This window comes from Mastigoproctus giganteus, chromosome 12 (assembly GCF_048544385.1).
Source record: "Mastigoproctus giganteus isolate SK-2022 chromosome 12, ASM4854438v1, whole genome shotgun sequence".
Taxonomy (NCBI): Eukaryota; Metazoa; Arthropoda; class Arachnida; order Uropygi; family Thelyphonidae; genus Mastigoproctus; species Mastigoproctus giganteus.
In genome coordinates this window covers 53,850,546-53,865,224 of record NC_143586.1, presented here as the reverse complement: position 1 = coordinate 53,865,224, position 14,679 = coordinate 53,850,546, and the positions used below count along the sequence as shown (strand labels likewise).

The window sequence follows — 14,679 nt, the reverse complement described above, 5'->3', positions numbered from 1 at the left end:
CTGATTTTAATTCACAAATAATTTGTCTAAAAACTGCTGATTCCATTAATTTGACAAATTTTTCCCAAGTTACTAAAGATATATATGAAGTTTTTCTGCTACTAAATTGCCATATTTTGTATTGCATTCTTTCAAAAGAACATCATATTCTGCAATTATTTCCAATCCCAATAAAATTTCCATTCAATTTGAATTTCTTTCCTATTCATCAATGAATTAACTTTTTGTTTTAATCCTTACTTATAAATTTTATGTCAAATGCAGCTCTTTCTAGTAGTTTCCTACAATACTCATTATCTTTTTCATACTCTCTTAAAAATTTTTATTTTGTTAATATTTACAATTTTTTTTAAAAGCAGAGATTCATTCATATGTTTATATGAATTCGTTTCATTGCTTTTAATATGTTCCATATTTTTCCAATCATAAATTCCAATACAAAATTTGAAGTGAGGTGGAATACAACTGGCTTTCCACTACTTTCCATGCATTGCCTCATTTCTTAAAACTCGATTAAAAATGTTTTTCTGCAATTGGAGAAATTGTTGAAGATAAAGACAAGAAAGGCACCTGCTGGGGTGGATGGGATCTATCCAGTTATATTAAAGTAGGCAGCAAAGGAAGTAAGCAAACCCCTAGCCATAATTATGAGAGCTTCCTTGGACTCAGGGGAGGTACCCATGGACTGGAGATGTGCAAACGTGACCCCAATTCACAAAGGAGGATCAAAGGCTAACACAAGTAATTATAGACCTGTGTGTTTAACTTCTGTTCCCGGAAAATTAATGGAGGCACTGGTTAAAGAAGCACTGCAGGATCATCTAGACAAGACTTCAGTTATAGCTCGGACATAGCATGGTTTTTTTAAGGGGAAGTCTTGCCTGACCAATTTGATTGGATACTATGATGCAGTCACAAAAGAACTGGATGCAGGGAATAACTTTGATATTATATACTTGGATCTTAGAAAGGCTTTTGATACTGTTGCACATGGAAGACTGCTGCACAAATTGGAGCAGTGTGGCATTGGAGGCAAATTGCTGCTATGGATAAAGGGGTGGTTGAGGGGGAGAAGACAGAGAGTGGTAATAGTAGTAGTAGTGGCATGTGATGCAAGAAAGCAAGTGTATGAGCTTATGCAGCATCAGCCAAAAAAAAAAAAAAAATCACACTACTGCCTCCAAATGCCTGTCCAGTTCCTCCTTAAATTTATTCAACATATCAACTTCCACAACGACAGATGGAAGTTTGTTCCAGCAATTAACCACCCGCTGGCTAAAGGCAAATTTCCGCACATTTGTCTTTTCTTAATTTGAATTTATGCCCCCTTAGGTTCGTAATCTGAACAAGTGGAAGGATCCCATCAGAATTCAGCGTGCTCAACCCATTCAAGGCCTTATATACCTCAATCAGATCACCGTGCAGGTGCATAGTCTCCAGCCACTGCAATTTGCAAAACTTAAGCCTCTCTTGGTAAGAGGATCCCTTCATTCCCCTCACCAATCTTGTTGCCCTTCTCTGTACACGCTCAAGTAAATCTACATCCTTCCTAAAATGAGGCCTCCAGACCTGTACGCAGTACTCAAAGCGTGGCCTGACCATTGCCTTATACAGAGGGATAATCACCTCCTTTTCCCTACTAGCAAAATTCCTATATATCATTGACAAAACCCCATGACCTGCCCTGGCAGCCTGTCTGCATTGCTCAGAAAACTTCATATCTGACTGCACAATTACTCCCAGGTCTTTTTCATTTTCTACCACCTTAAGTGTAGTACCACACAGTTGGTACGTTTCTCTGGGGTTACTTCTACCCATATGCAGTACTTCGCATTTGTCAAGGTTAAACTTCAGTTGCCACTTCTTAGCCCATCTGCCCAAATTATCTAGATCCTGTTGCAGTAGCACACTGCCATCACTGTCATTAACAACCCTGCCAACATTTGTATCATCTGCAAACTTCGACGTTAAGCCTGATATACCTTCATCAATATCATTGATAAATATACAAAACAACAGTGGACCTAACACCGAACCCTGTGGGACTCCACTAATAACATTAGTCCACGAAGAGCAGCACCCATTGATTACCACCCTCTGTCTTCTCCCACTTAACCATCCTTTTATCCATTGTAGCAACTTACCCTTAATACCATTCTGCTCCAATTTGTACAATAGTCTTCCATGCGCAACAGTGTCAAAAGCTTTCCTGAAATCCAAATATATGATATCAAAATTATTTTTTGCATCCAGTTCCTTTGTAACCACATCATAATATCCTATCAAATTTGTCAGACAAGACAATGCTGTGTCTGAATTATTGCTGCAGTCTTGTCTAGATGATTCTGCAATGCATCTTTAACCAGTGACTCCATTATTTTACCCGGAACAGAAGTTAAACTAACTGGTCTGTAATTACTCATGTCACCCTTCGATCCCCTTTTGTGAATTGGTGATACATTTGCACATCTCCAGTCCGTGGGAACCTCCCCTGAGTCAAAGGACGCTCTCATAATTATGGCTAAGGGTTTGCTTAGTTGCTTTGCCGCCTCCTTTAATATAACTGGATAGATCCCACCCACCCCAGGTGCTTTTCTTATGTTTAACTTCAACAATTTCTCCTCCACTTTGCTTTCAGTTATTCCAAAATCATTAAGTATCCTGCTACAATTTGATAACCTTCTGCCATTTTCAAACCTTAATAATTCCTCATGTGATGTAGATGCAAAATACTCATTCAGTTTGTTTGCTATCTGAGCAGGATCATCAACAGTCGAACTATCGATGTCAAGTGGACCAATCAGATTCATCCCTTCCCTTTTAGAGTTTATATAAGTAAAGAAATCCTTGCTGTTTTTCTTAGCATCTTTTGCCAAGGATTTCTCGTAATCTGCCTTCGCCTGCCTAACCTCCTTTGTCACCTGATTACAGACTAGCTTATATCTGCCATAGGCTTCTGAGTTGCTTGTTAATTTATATGCATCCCATGCATTTTTCTTCTCTATTATGAGTCTCATTAGTTAATTAGATAACCATTTAGGCCTAAACCTTGAACAATATTTCTTAATAGGCATGAAACTTTTAGTAGCTACCACGATTATTTCCTTGAACGCTTCCCACTTAGAATTTACTGTTGGTAACATTGTCAGTTGATCCCACTGTACAGAATTTAAAAATTGTCGGAGAGCACTGTACTCACCTTTACAGAAGCAAAAACCCTTTCCTTTACCCCTGATGGTAATTAAATCTTTAAGTAAATCCCACATCAGTACACTGTGATCACTGCCACCTAGTGGTTCCTTTATCTGCAAATTCTTAATACACAAATGATCACTGCTGATAACCAGATCAAGAGTATTACTTTCTCTGGTTGCCTCTCGAACATGCTGCTGCAGAAAACAATCATCCAATAAATCCACAAAAGTCTGACTAGTGTGTGAGTGACCAACCCATAAGTTGAAGTCAATAACTGGGAAGTTAAAATCCCCCATTATAAGACATTCCAATTTACTAGCCCACTCTATTTCTCTGTACAACTGTTCATTGTACTCATTCGAGTCATTAGGCCTATAACACACTCCTACTCTTATTTTTGCTTTCGCAGTGCTTATGTCACACCAAACTGACTCAACAGTGCACTGTTCATCTATATCAACTGGATGCACTTCTTTTGATTTTATGTTTTTCTTAATTAATTGAGATAAACTCCTCTTATTATTATACTAATATTATTATCAACGTAGAACATATTGAGTAGTACAGCTCTGACTCATACTATCTAATTAATTAACAGCATAACACCACCTCCCTTTCTATCCTGTCTATCCTTTCTGTACACATTGCACTCCCCAAATTCCAGTTCAGCATTCCTTATATCTGTGTGACACCACAGATATAAGGAATACTTCAATAAATTTGATGAATTTGAAGTGTGACACTTCAAATTCATCAAATTTATTTACTATACTTCTAGCATTGGTATACATGCAAGCATACATGCTCCTACTCCTATTCTTAGTTACCCTAACACATCCCATATACCCACCTATTTCAGGATGACTGCCATCCGTCCCTGAAACCCCCAACACCCCACGCTCCAGGTCGCTACTTATTTTAATAGAAGTTGTGCAAGAATCACCTTCAGCTCTGCCTATGGCTACTGTTAAACTATTAGTCCTTGTATCCCCCCAAGCTATCGGTTTTCCGACCCACCTAACACTGCCTCGATAGCATCAGCAAATATTCTTGCACCCTTTCTATTTAAGTGTATCCCATCCCTATAGAAGCAGTCTCTCCTGAGGGGAGAGACCAGTCCAGGCTGAAAAAAATTCTACCCCTTGAGCCTTGCACATTCTTTCCAGGGCCGAATTGATCGACAAGGCTCTCATCATATACTCCCTTCTATCGTGTCTGGGCAGAATTGCAGACACTTTCAAATTCACCCCTAATTCTCGGCTTTTGTTCAACAGTGACCTGTACTTGTTTAGTAATTCTGCCGGTCTCCTACTCCTAATATCATTAGTGCCAACGTGTACAACAATATCACCTTTTGTGCCCTTAAAATATGATATCCGCGCTACAATGTCATCAACCTTTGCCCCTGGCAGACATACCCTGGTCCTGTTCCATCTATCCTTTTTACAAAGCATGTTTCCCGTTTCCCTGACAATAGAGTCACCAACAACTACTAGTTCCTGTGGGACCAGCGCATTCTACCTTGGGGGTTGCTGCTGTGTTGCGTGATGACCAAGTGCAAGCTCTGGCGTTGATGTGGGCAGCTGAGAGCCCGATGGGACCTGAATTTAGATCTTTCGAGGGCATCCACCCCTGTCCTTCAAACTCTCATATAGGCCCATAACAACGCTGAGTTGTCGCCTGATTTCCTTACATCGTGCACACACACAAAGACATTCCCCATGGCAATGTTATGTTCCGTTCCAGAGAGTTCGGCAAACATTTCACAAGTTGCACATTTTTTTAGGCTGTGATGCATTGAAGAATCGCCCCCCTCAGTTCTCCCCCCAAGTCACAGCACTCCTGCTACTTTGTGCCCGTTGCTTTGCTGCTCTAGTTTGGGGCATGATACTTTAAATTAATAAAATCAATAAATTAAATTAATTAAATGTCAATACTATGCTATCTAATAGAAACAGTGAAGCATATTACTCTAAATTATACGTTAGAGCTACCTAACTACCTCAATTAAAAATTTGAATTCCCTACCACTATATACAAAAACAATGGCTGCAAGATTGGAACGAAATAACGGTTTTACGTATGTATTACGTATATCTACAAAAACTGTTTATCTAAATTAAAATAACCATCGTAACTATAACTATAAGACTACGTATTAAGTACAATATAAAATAACAACTATGTAAATAAAAAGGCAAACACTTATCGTTTTTTTCGGAGCCTGCAACTGACAGCTGTAATTTTTAAAGAGAGTATGGCTAGGGATGATTAAGGGTACCGTATTGGGTCCATTATTGTTTTCTGTATTTATAAATGATATTGATGATGGTATATCAAGCTTAATGTCCAAGTTTGCAGACAATACGAAGGTTGGCAAGGACACTACTGACACTATGCTGCTGCAACAGGATCTGGAAAGGTTGAGCAGATGAGCTGAGAGGTGGCAAATGAAGTTTAACATTGACAAATGTAAAGTACTACATATGGGAAACAGCAACCCCAAAGCAACGTATCAACTCTGTGATACTGCACTTACAGTGGTAGAGAATGAAAGGGACCTGGGGGTGGTTGTGCAGGCAGATATGAAGTTCTCTGAGCAGTGCAGATGGGCTGCAAGAGTAGCTCATGGTGTATTGTCAATGATATATAGGAATTTTTCTAGCAGGGATAAGGAGGTGATTATTCCCTTGTATAAGGCAATGGTCAGGCCACACCTAGAGTACTGTATACAGGTCTGGAGGCCTCATTTCAAGAAGGATGTAGAGCTGCTGGAACGAGTACAGAGAAGGGCAACAAGATTAGTGAATGGAACAAAGGGGTGCTCTTAGAAGAAAGGCTTAAGTTTTGCAAATTACAGTGTCTGGAGACTAGGCACCAGCGAGGTGATCTGATAGAGGTGTACAAAGCCTTGAATGGTCTGAGCATGCTCAATGCTGATGGGATTCTTCCTCTTGCTCAGAATAATCACCTGAGAGGGCATAAATTCAAATTGAGGAAAGTCAGATGTAGGATAGACGTGCGGAAATTTGCCTTGAGCCAGCGGGTAGTTGGTTGGTGGAACAGACTTCCATCCTTTGTTGTGGAAGTTGATAGCCTAAATAAGTTTAAGGCTCAGCTGGACAGGTATTTCGAACGAACAGAGGGGTGAAGTGGAAGTGGTTATTTTTTATTTATTTATTATTTTTTTTTTTTGCTGATGCTGCATAAGCTTGCTTTCTTGCATCAAATGCCTCTAGTAATGCTAATTGGCAGTATTTATCCCAAATTTACACTTAATTACAGAAAAGTCAAATTTTTTATTTAAATTAAATGCATGTTTAATTTAATTAATTAATGTTATGGTAATCATTTATTACCCATTTTTCTGGGATCTATTGTTAACAATGTTGAATTAATAACGATTCAAAATTGTGGAAGGTGATCCCTGCTTGCTCAATTTGACGTTAGTAATGAGTCGTGGTGTTTTCAAATATGATCCATAAACAAAAAAAAAAAAAAAAAAAAAAAAAAAAAGCTTGGAATGGTAATCAACATGCTTTCTTGAGACAAAAAAAAAAAATCAATTTAAAAAAAAAAAAAAAAATACTGTGCAACTAATTTATTTCTTCAATAGTTGGGAAATCATCCACAAGGAATTTGTTTCACTACATAAGGCAGTAAATAAAAAGATTACTATGCACAAGTTTTAGATCATTTAGCTAAAAGAACTGACTGGGTAAGGCATCAATTTCAAGAAAAAGGAAGCTGAATCCTGCTCCATGACAATGCATGACCACATTCTGTGCTTATTATTAGTATTAGTTGTGGCAAATGATGCAAGAAAGCAAGCTTATACAGCATCAGAAAAGAGGGGAAAAAAACTTCCCACATCACCTCCAATAGTTTGTCTAGTTCTTATGTTTATTAAAACTACCCTCTTCCACAACAGATGGAAGTTTGTTCCAACAGTCTACCTACTGGCTGAAGGCAAACTTCTGTGCATCTATTCTGCAACGATCCTTCCTCAATTTGAATTTAAATCCCGTTATGCATGTAGTTTGAGCAAGAGGAAAAATGTAATCAGCAACGATTTTGCTCAATCCATTCAGAGCCTTAAACACCTCAATCAGATCACCTTGCAGGTTCCTAGTCTCCAGATTCTGAATTTGCAGAACTGAAACCTTTCTTGGTAAGATAAGACACTTGTTTCCCTCAGCAATCTCATTGCCTTTCTCTGTGCCCATTCCAGCAGATCTAATCTTCTTCTTCTCCATGTGCCATCTCCTAACGGTCGGTGACCACCACAGCAAATGTCTCTAGGTCTCTGGTAGCTCTAACCAGCTACTCAATGTTCAATCCTGTCCAATCCTTGATATTAAGGCCTTGAATGGGTTGAGCACGCCGAATTCTGATGGGATCCTTCCACTTGTTCAGATTACCAACCTACGGGGACATAAGTTCAAATTAAGAAAGGACAGATGTAAAATAGATGTGCGGAAATTTGCCTTTAGCCAGCGGGTGGTTAATTGCTGGAACAAACTTCCATCTGTCGTTGTGGAAGTTGATAGGTTAAATAAATTTAAGGAGGAACTGGACAGGCATTTGTAGGGAATGGTGTGATTTTTTTTTTTTTTTTTTTTGGCTGATGCTGCATAAGCTTCTACACTTGCTTTCTTGCATCATGTGCCACTACTACTACTACTACTATTATCTAGCCACGAGATGCATCTTCTCACAGGCTTTCTTCTTCCCTCCATTCTCCCCTTGATAATTACCTGTGGAATTGCATATTTGTTGTTCCGCAGCAGGTGTCCAAGATATGCAGTTTTTTCCCTTTATGTTCTTCAGCAGATCTATATCCGTTCTAAAACAGGGCCTCCAGAACTGCATTCAAGATGCAGTCTAACCATTGTCTTATACATTGGATAATTACCTCCTTATCACTGCTAGCAAAATTCCTGTATATGACTGGCAAAATCCCATGAGCTGTCCAGGCAGCCTGTCTGCACAATTACACCCACATCGTGTTTTCATTTTCCACTACTCTGGGTGTAGTACCACACAATTGGTATGTTAGTCTGGGATCACTACTACTCATATGCAGTTCCTTGCATTTGTCAATGTTAAACTTTAATTGACATTTCTCAGCCTATCTGCCTTTTTTCTGATCTTGTTGCAGTAAAACACCTTAATTTATCATCCTGCCAACCTCTGTATCATTTGCAAACTTAAACATTAAACCTGATATACACACTTTATTAACATCATTAATAAATATAAAAAACAATAATGGGCCCAGCACTGAATCCTGGAGACTCCACCAAAAATATTAGTCCACAGAGAAATATCCACTGATAACAACTCTGTCTTCTCCCGCTCAACCATTCCTTTATCCATAGCAGTAACTTGCCCTTAATGCTGCATTGCTAAAATTTTTACAGCAGTCTTTTATATGGAACAGAATCAAAGGCTTTCCTGAAGTCCAAGCATACAATATCAAAATTATTTTTTGCATCCAGTTCTTTTGTTACTGCATCACAGTATTCAATCAAATTTGTCAGACAAGGCTGCACCTTAATAAATTCATGCTGTGACTACAGTACAAATGCATTCCTGTCCAGACATTTCTGCATTACTTCTTTAACCAATGACTCCATTATTTTCTGTGGAACTGAAGTTAAGCTAGCAGGTCTGTAATTACTCAGTCACTCTCTGATCCCTCTTTGTGAATTTGGGATACATGTGAACATCTCCAGGCAATAGTAACCTCCCCTGAAAAGAAGTTTTTGGCAAAACATGGAATTGTAGAGCTAAACCATATCCCTCTTTCCTTGATTTATCCCCCAACTAGTTCTTGCTCTGTAAACTCAAATTCACACTGAAAAAGGTGATGATTTCATGATGATCAGTCAAAGGCACTCATTAAAAAACATTTCCAACAGCATTCTCACAATTGTGATGGTCAAGGCCATTACATAATCTAAATAATATTAAAATGTTGGGTTGCAGAGCTTGGAAACTAGGCACCTTAGAGGAGACTTGATTGAGGTGTTCAAGGCCATTACATAATCTAAATAATATTAAAATGTTGGGTTGCAGAGCTTGGAAACTAGGCACCTTAGAGGAGACTTGATTGAGGTGTTAAACAGAGAGTACCTAAACCATTTACGATTTGCAGATGACATTGTGGTCATAAGCCACGATCCCAAAGAATTAGCGGAAAATCTTATCAGTTATGCACAGTTAGTAAGGATTTTGGACTAAAGATGAATATGGCTAAAACAAAAGTAATGATGAACAAGTATGCCACGGAAAGGGAAATAATGATTGAAGGAGCAGTAATTGAAAAGGTGGAGTCATATACTTATCCATGACATGTACTTATGAGTGACCGGGGTTCAAGCCCGTGACTACTGGAATACGGTGCTGTTTCTTGTATTCTATCTATCTTGTGAACTCCTCTGACCGTTTGGTCGTCCCGGAGTATAAACAGAAAATTTATTTATTTATATATCTGGGACAAGTTATTAGCTGTAATAATGATAAATGGCTGGAAGTCAAGAAAAGAATAAATTTTGGATGGATAGCATTCAGGAAATATAGTCACATACTGAAGATCAATATCCCAGTTTGTCTGAAACGTAAAATAATGAATCAATGTATACTCCCCACCATGACTTATGGAAGTGAAACTTGGGCACTCACCAAAAGAATGGAAGAGAAGCTGAGAACCACACAGCGAAGAATGGAACGAATTATATTGGGAATCAGACTGTTAGATAAGAAGCGAAACACATGGATTAGGCAGCAAACTCAAGTAAAGGACATTCTTATCAAAACTAAAGAACTAAAATGGTCTTGGGCAGGACACATAGCTCAAAGACATGATGACAGATGGACTAAGAAAATAACAGAATGGTACCCAAGAGGAGCTAGAAGAAAACCTGGAAGACAAAGGCGGAGATGGATAGATGAAATTCATGAGTTTTTGGGTAGTAAATGGATGGCCAGTGCTCAAAACAGAAGGAACTGGAAAGTTGCTGGAGAGGCCTTCATCCTGCAGTGGATTGAAAATGGCTGATGATGATGATGATTAAGGTGTTTAAGGCTCTGAGAAGCATAAGCAAAATGAATAAGGGCGAAATTTTCACAGTTATAAATGATTCTAGAACTAGGGGCCATAATTTCAAGTTACAGGGGGAGTTGTTTAGACTAGATTGCAGGAAGTTTTATTTTAGCCAGCAAGTTATAAATTACTGGAATAAGTTACCTACATGGGTGATAGAGGCTGACAGTCTGGGAAAATTCAAAGGCCAGCTGGATAATTACCTAAGGGAGGAGGGAAATGCATAGATTGTCCATTTCCTTTTCTCTTATTATCATTATTTATTTATTTTTTATTTTCTTCTTATTAATTTGTTTTTATTCTTATTGTTTTATGTATTTTTTGTTATTTTATTATTTTTTTTTATTATTTATTATTTTTTATTTATTATTATTTTTTTTTTTGGCTGGCGCAGCATAAGCCATAGGCTTCCTTGCACCATGTGGCCATTACTAATACTAATGCTATAAGCATTTTTTAATCCCAACATCTGAATTTATTTAAAATGACTCAGTCCCTGCTTAACTGTCAAACCTTATAATTTAACATGGATTTTGCACGATTTACCAATATGCTTAGAATTAAATAATAGTTCAGCAGTGTTAAAAGGCAGCTCTACATATTTTATTTATTTAGTACTTTCCTTCTGCTTACACAACAAGAGAAAGATACTGGTCAAATCATAATAATTTCTAAACAAACAAGTCAAAAACATATATGGTCCTGAATTTTTCTGACAGATGCTACTTTTTAAAAATTTTATTTTTTTTTTAATTTGTAAATGAAATCAAATTCTCCCATGTTCTTTAGCCCACCAATATTCTCTAACTAGTTATACAGTATTTTCTGTTTTAATTTTGATATACTATGAATTAAGAGACAATTTTTTTGTTTACCATTTAACAGACACTAGGCAACTCCCAATACCATGTGGCATCTGTAAGATGCCGGTGATGTGTCTAATCTTGCTGCGGAGTTTTGGTTTTGCCAGCTAAATGCAAACAAAAAATACAAACATTCATGTTGCATCTGCCAGGTGCCATATGAGCATTTGTATTTCAATCCAAAGATGAATTACCTTGAAAATTCTAAACAATATAATAAAAACTTTTAGTTATTATTATTATTTTCTCACATTTATTTCTGCTGTTTATTTTTTAGATGAGTATAAAAAATCTAAATTAATTGATCGCTGTTTTCAATTCTGTAAAAAAGCTAATAATTATTTTTTTTATAATTAAAACAAAAAAGCAAACCACACAGATGCCATGCAAGTCTTTGTTAAATTGAGGCTGATGTAACATTAAGATAGTGTGGACATATTACAAAGCAACCAGCAGAGAGAATGCATATAGAACAAGGATGAGGAGGATGAGTAAAAAGACAGTGAGAAAAGATATTTAGAGGCTGGTGTTGCAGAGGAAATTACTCTTAGCATGGAGTACTCTGAGGGGAGACGATTTGAACGACCAGCCTCAAACAGCCAGGAAAAAAACCTTAAGGCAATGATAATGAAAATTTAGAAAACAATAATAAAAAAATTAATTCAACATTTTTTTTTTTTTTTTTTCATAACATTTATAGAGATAAAATAAGCACATTTAACTTACTATCAGCTCCTTGTAATGCCAGGAATATAGTTCCAACAGCAACAATTAAAAGTGATGACAAAATTAGGAATACTATTTTGGCAATTACACTAGGTTCATGAGGAAATATAATTTCTTCTTCTATCTCCTGGTCCCCATCTCTCTGCCAAATGTCTTGGTACTTCTGTGTTACATCTGCAGAGTCTTCATTTCCAATATCATCTTGAACAAATGAAACTGGGTGGGGGAAGGGACACAAATTTAATATAATACAAGAAATACAATAAAAATATTTAATATCAACCTCAAAAAAAAAAAAAAAAACTTAGCTCTTTACCTGTGGAAAGGCAATGCCCAATTAAAGACCAAGGTCAGTGTGTACGCACAAAGTGTAATTGCTGAAAAATGTCACTATGTTGAATTAGTTTTTTGAGGTGGTTTTCCTCTTGAACTGCTGATTTTTTATATCATTAGACTGTGGATGTTCTGCTCTATTCTATTCATGTGCTTCCGTTATCTGCTACCCAACATGATCCTATGTTTATTACAGCAACTGTTTGTAGTAAATGCATATAAAGGCCCAAGGTATGAATAAAACCCACCTGTGAATATTTACTGACCTTCCTTATATGGGTCATCACCCAGAGCTTACTCAGCTATGAGTTAGCTGAGTAATATCTCAACCTCCATAGAGAACATGCAACATAGCTAAGTATACAGTGACTACGAAATTTCTGGAGCAACCAACATTCTACTAACATAACTTTTGAATTATGTTCCAGATACCAATTTAAAAAAAATAATTAAATATTTATAAGAAATAAATAAATTATAATTATTAAATAAATAAAGTACTGATGTAGCAAGCCTTCAAATTTTCCAAAACTATGTGCCTCAACTACTCATGTAGGCAACTTATTCCACTAATTAACACCCTACTAGCTAAAAGAAAACTTCCTACAATCTATTCTATAATTCTTCCTACTAAGTTTTAATTCATGTCCCCTGGTTCTAGTGTCAATTACTATCATGAAAATTTCCACTTCATCCATTTTACTGCCCCCCCCCTCAGAGAGTCATAAATTTTAATCAGATCCCTCTAGTTTTCAAGCTTTGCTGTCCACATATTCAAAGTCTTTCCATATAAATGCCCTTCTTGCCCATATCATTAGGCTCACTGCCTTTCCTTGGACCTTTTCAAGAAGCTTGATGCCTTGTGTTACCTCCTTACTTGGAAATGTGTAGCTTCACAACTGATTTAAAATTATGATCCCTACAAGCAATTATTTGATAAATCATTGATAGGGCACCACTTCAATATAAAAGAATTTGAAAATATTAATTTATATTGAAACCATTTAAACATATTTTATATTTCTTGGGGGGAAAATTAAATATAATAATAACTAAATGAAATTATGAATGTCTTTAATCAATAATTAAACTAATAAAATCATACTTATATAATATTAATTATTAATTTTCCCAAGTGTAAAATCAGAGTTGGGCATTATTCAAGTAAACTGTTATTCACTGGAGAATAAATTATTTATCAAAATTTGCAATGAAGTGAAGATTGGGAGAGCGGTTAATGATCAGCACCAAGCAGCATTCTTTCAGGATGATTTGGCTAGGCTTCAAGAATTCTCAGAAAAGTGACAGCTACATATTAATGCAGCAAAATGCAAAATGAAATAGAAACCTAAAAATAACTTATACATTTGGTGGGGGTTGAACTAAACACAGTAGAGGAAGAAACGATTTAGGAGTTATGATACAGTTGGACATGAAGTTCTCAGAGCAGTGGAGATGATTTATCCAACATTTGCTTGCACAGGTAGGTCATAATCCCATTGTATCCCACTGTATAAGGCAATTATATAATTGCACTTAGAATGAGTCCAAGCATGGAGATCATACCTAAAAAAGACATTGAGCTTCCTGAAGAGTCTACAGATAGGCAATGTGCTTGGTGAGATCAGCAAAAGGATGCTCATAAGAGGAAAGACAATCTGTGTACAGAGCTTGGTAACTAGGCACCTTAGAAGAGACATAATTGAGGCATTATAAGGCTCAGCAAGGAGAAAGTAAATGAATGAGGGTGAAATGTCCACTGTTATACATGATTCCAGAGCCAGAGACCATAAATTCAAGTTATGAGGGAAGAGGTTTATATTCGACTGCAATAAGTTTTCTTTTAGCCAGCAAGTTGTTAACTATTAAAATAAGTTGCCTCCATGGATGGCTGAAGCTAATAGCTTGGGAGAAAATTCAAAAGGTCAGGTGGAAAGATATCTATGCGATGAGGGAGTCAAATAGGTAGTTTATTTTATTTTGTTATTTATTATTTTTTTCAATTTAATTATTTTATTTTGTTGTTACTGCAAAGGCCTCCCATACACCATGTGGCTAATACTAAATCATATCAAAACTGTTCCTTTCTATTTATTCAAAGAAAATGAGAGAGAGAGAGAATTTTTTGCTGATACAGCTTGAAAAAAGGAAAACATAAAAGATATACAGTCTAATGACAGGAAAATATTTTTATTTAATTAAATATTGCAAAGTAGGACATAGAATTTGCCTTTTGAAAGATGACTCATATAGTCTCTTAATTTAATCAGTATCAAGAAAACAATTTCCTCATTAAATTCATAATAAACTTTAAAAATATTACTGGCCTTAAATTGGGTAACACTATACAGCTTGGACTAAAAAAAACCAGACCCTGATTGCTGCTATTTTTAAACAAATTGAAATGGTACTTCATCTGGCATTTTACCAGAAATCTTAAAGCAATGGTGATTA

The 14,679-nt window shown here is 36.6% G+C and overlaps 1 protein-coding gene across 6 annotated transcripts in view; it reads right to left on the bottom strand.

The window, feature by feature from the left end:
- Asph (Aspartyl beta-hydroxylase) overlaps positions 1-14,679 on the bottom strand; it is a 265,429-nt gene that overhangs the window by 202,986 nt on the left and 47,764 nt on the right. For all 6 annotated transcript variants that reach the window (XR_016547704.1, XM_090386374.1, XM_090386376.1 and 3 more), the window contains exon 2: positions 11,893-12,108. Coding sequence is in view for 5 of the 6 variants with exons in the window: in XM_090386374.1 (XP_090242500.1) it covers positions 11,893-12,108 (216 nt within the window). In the remaining variant the exon portion in view is untranslated. The remainder of the gene's footprint in view (positions 1-11,892; positions 12,109-14,679) is intronic.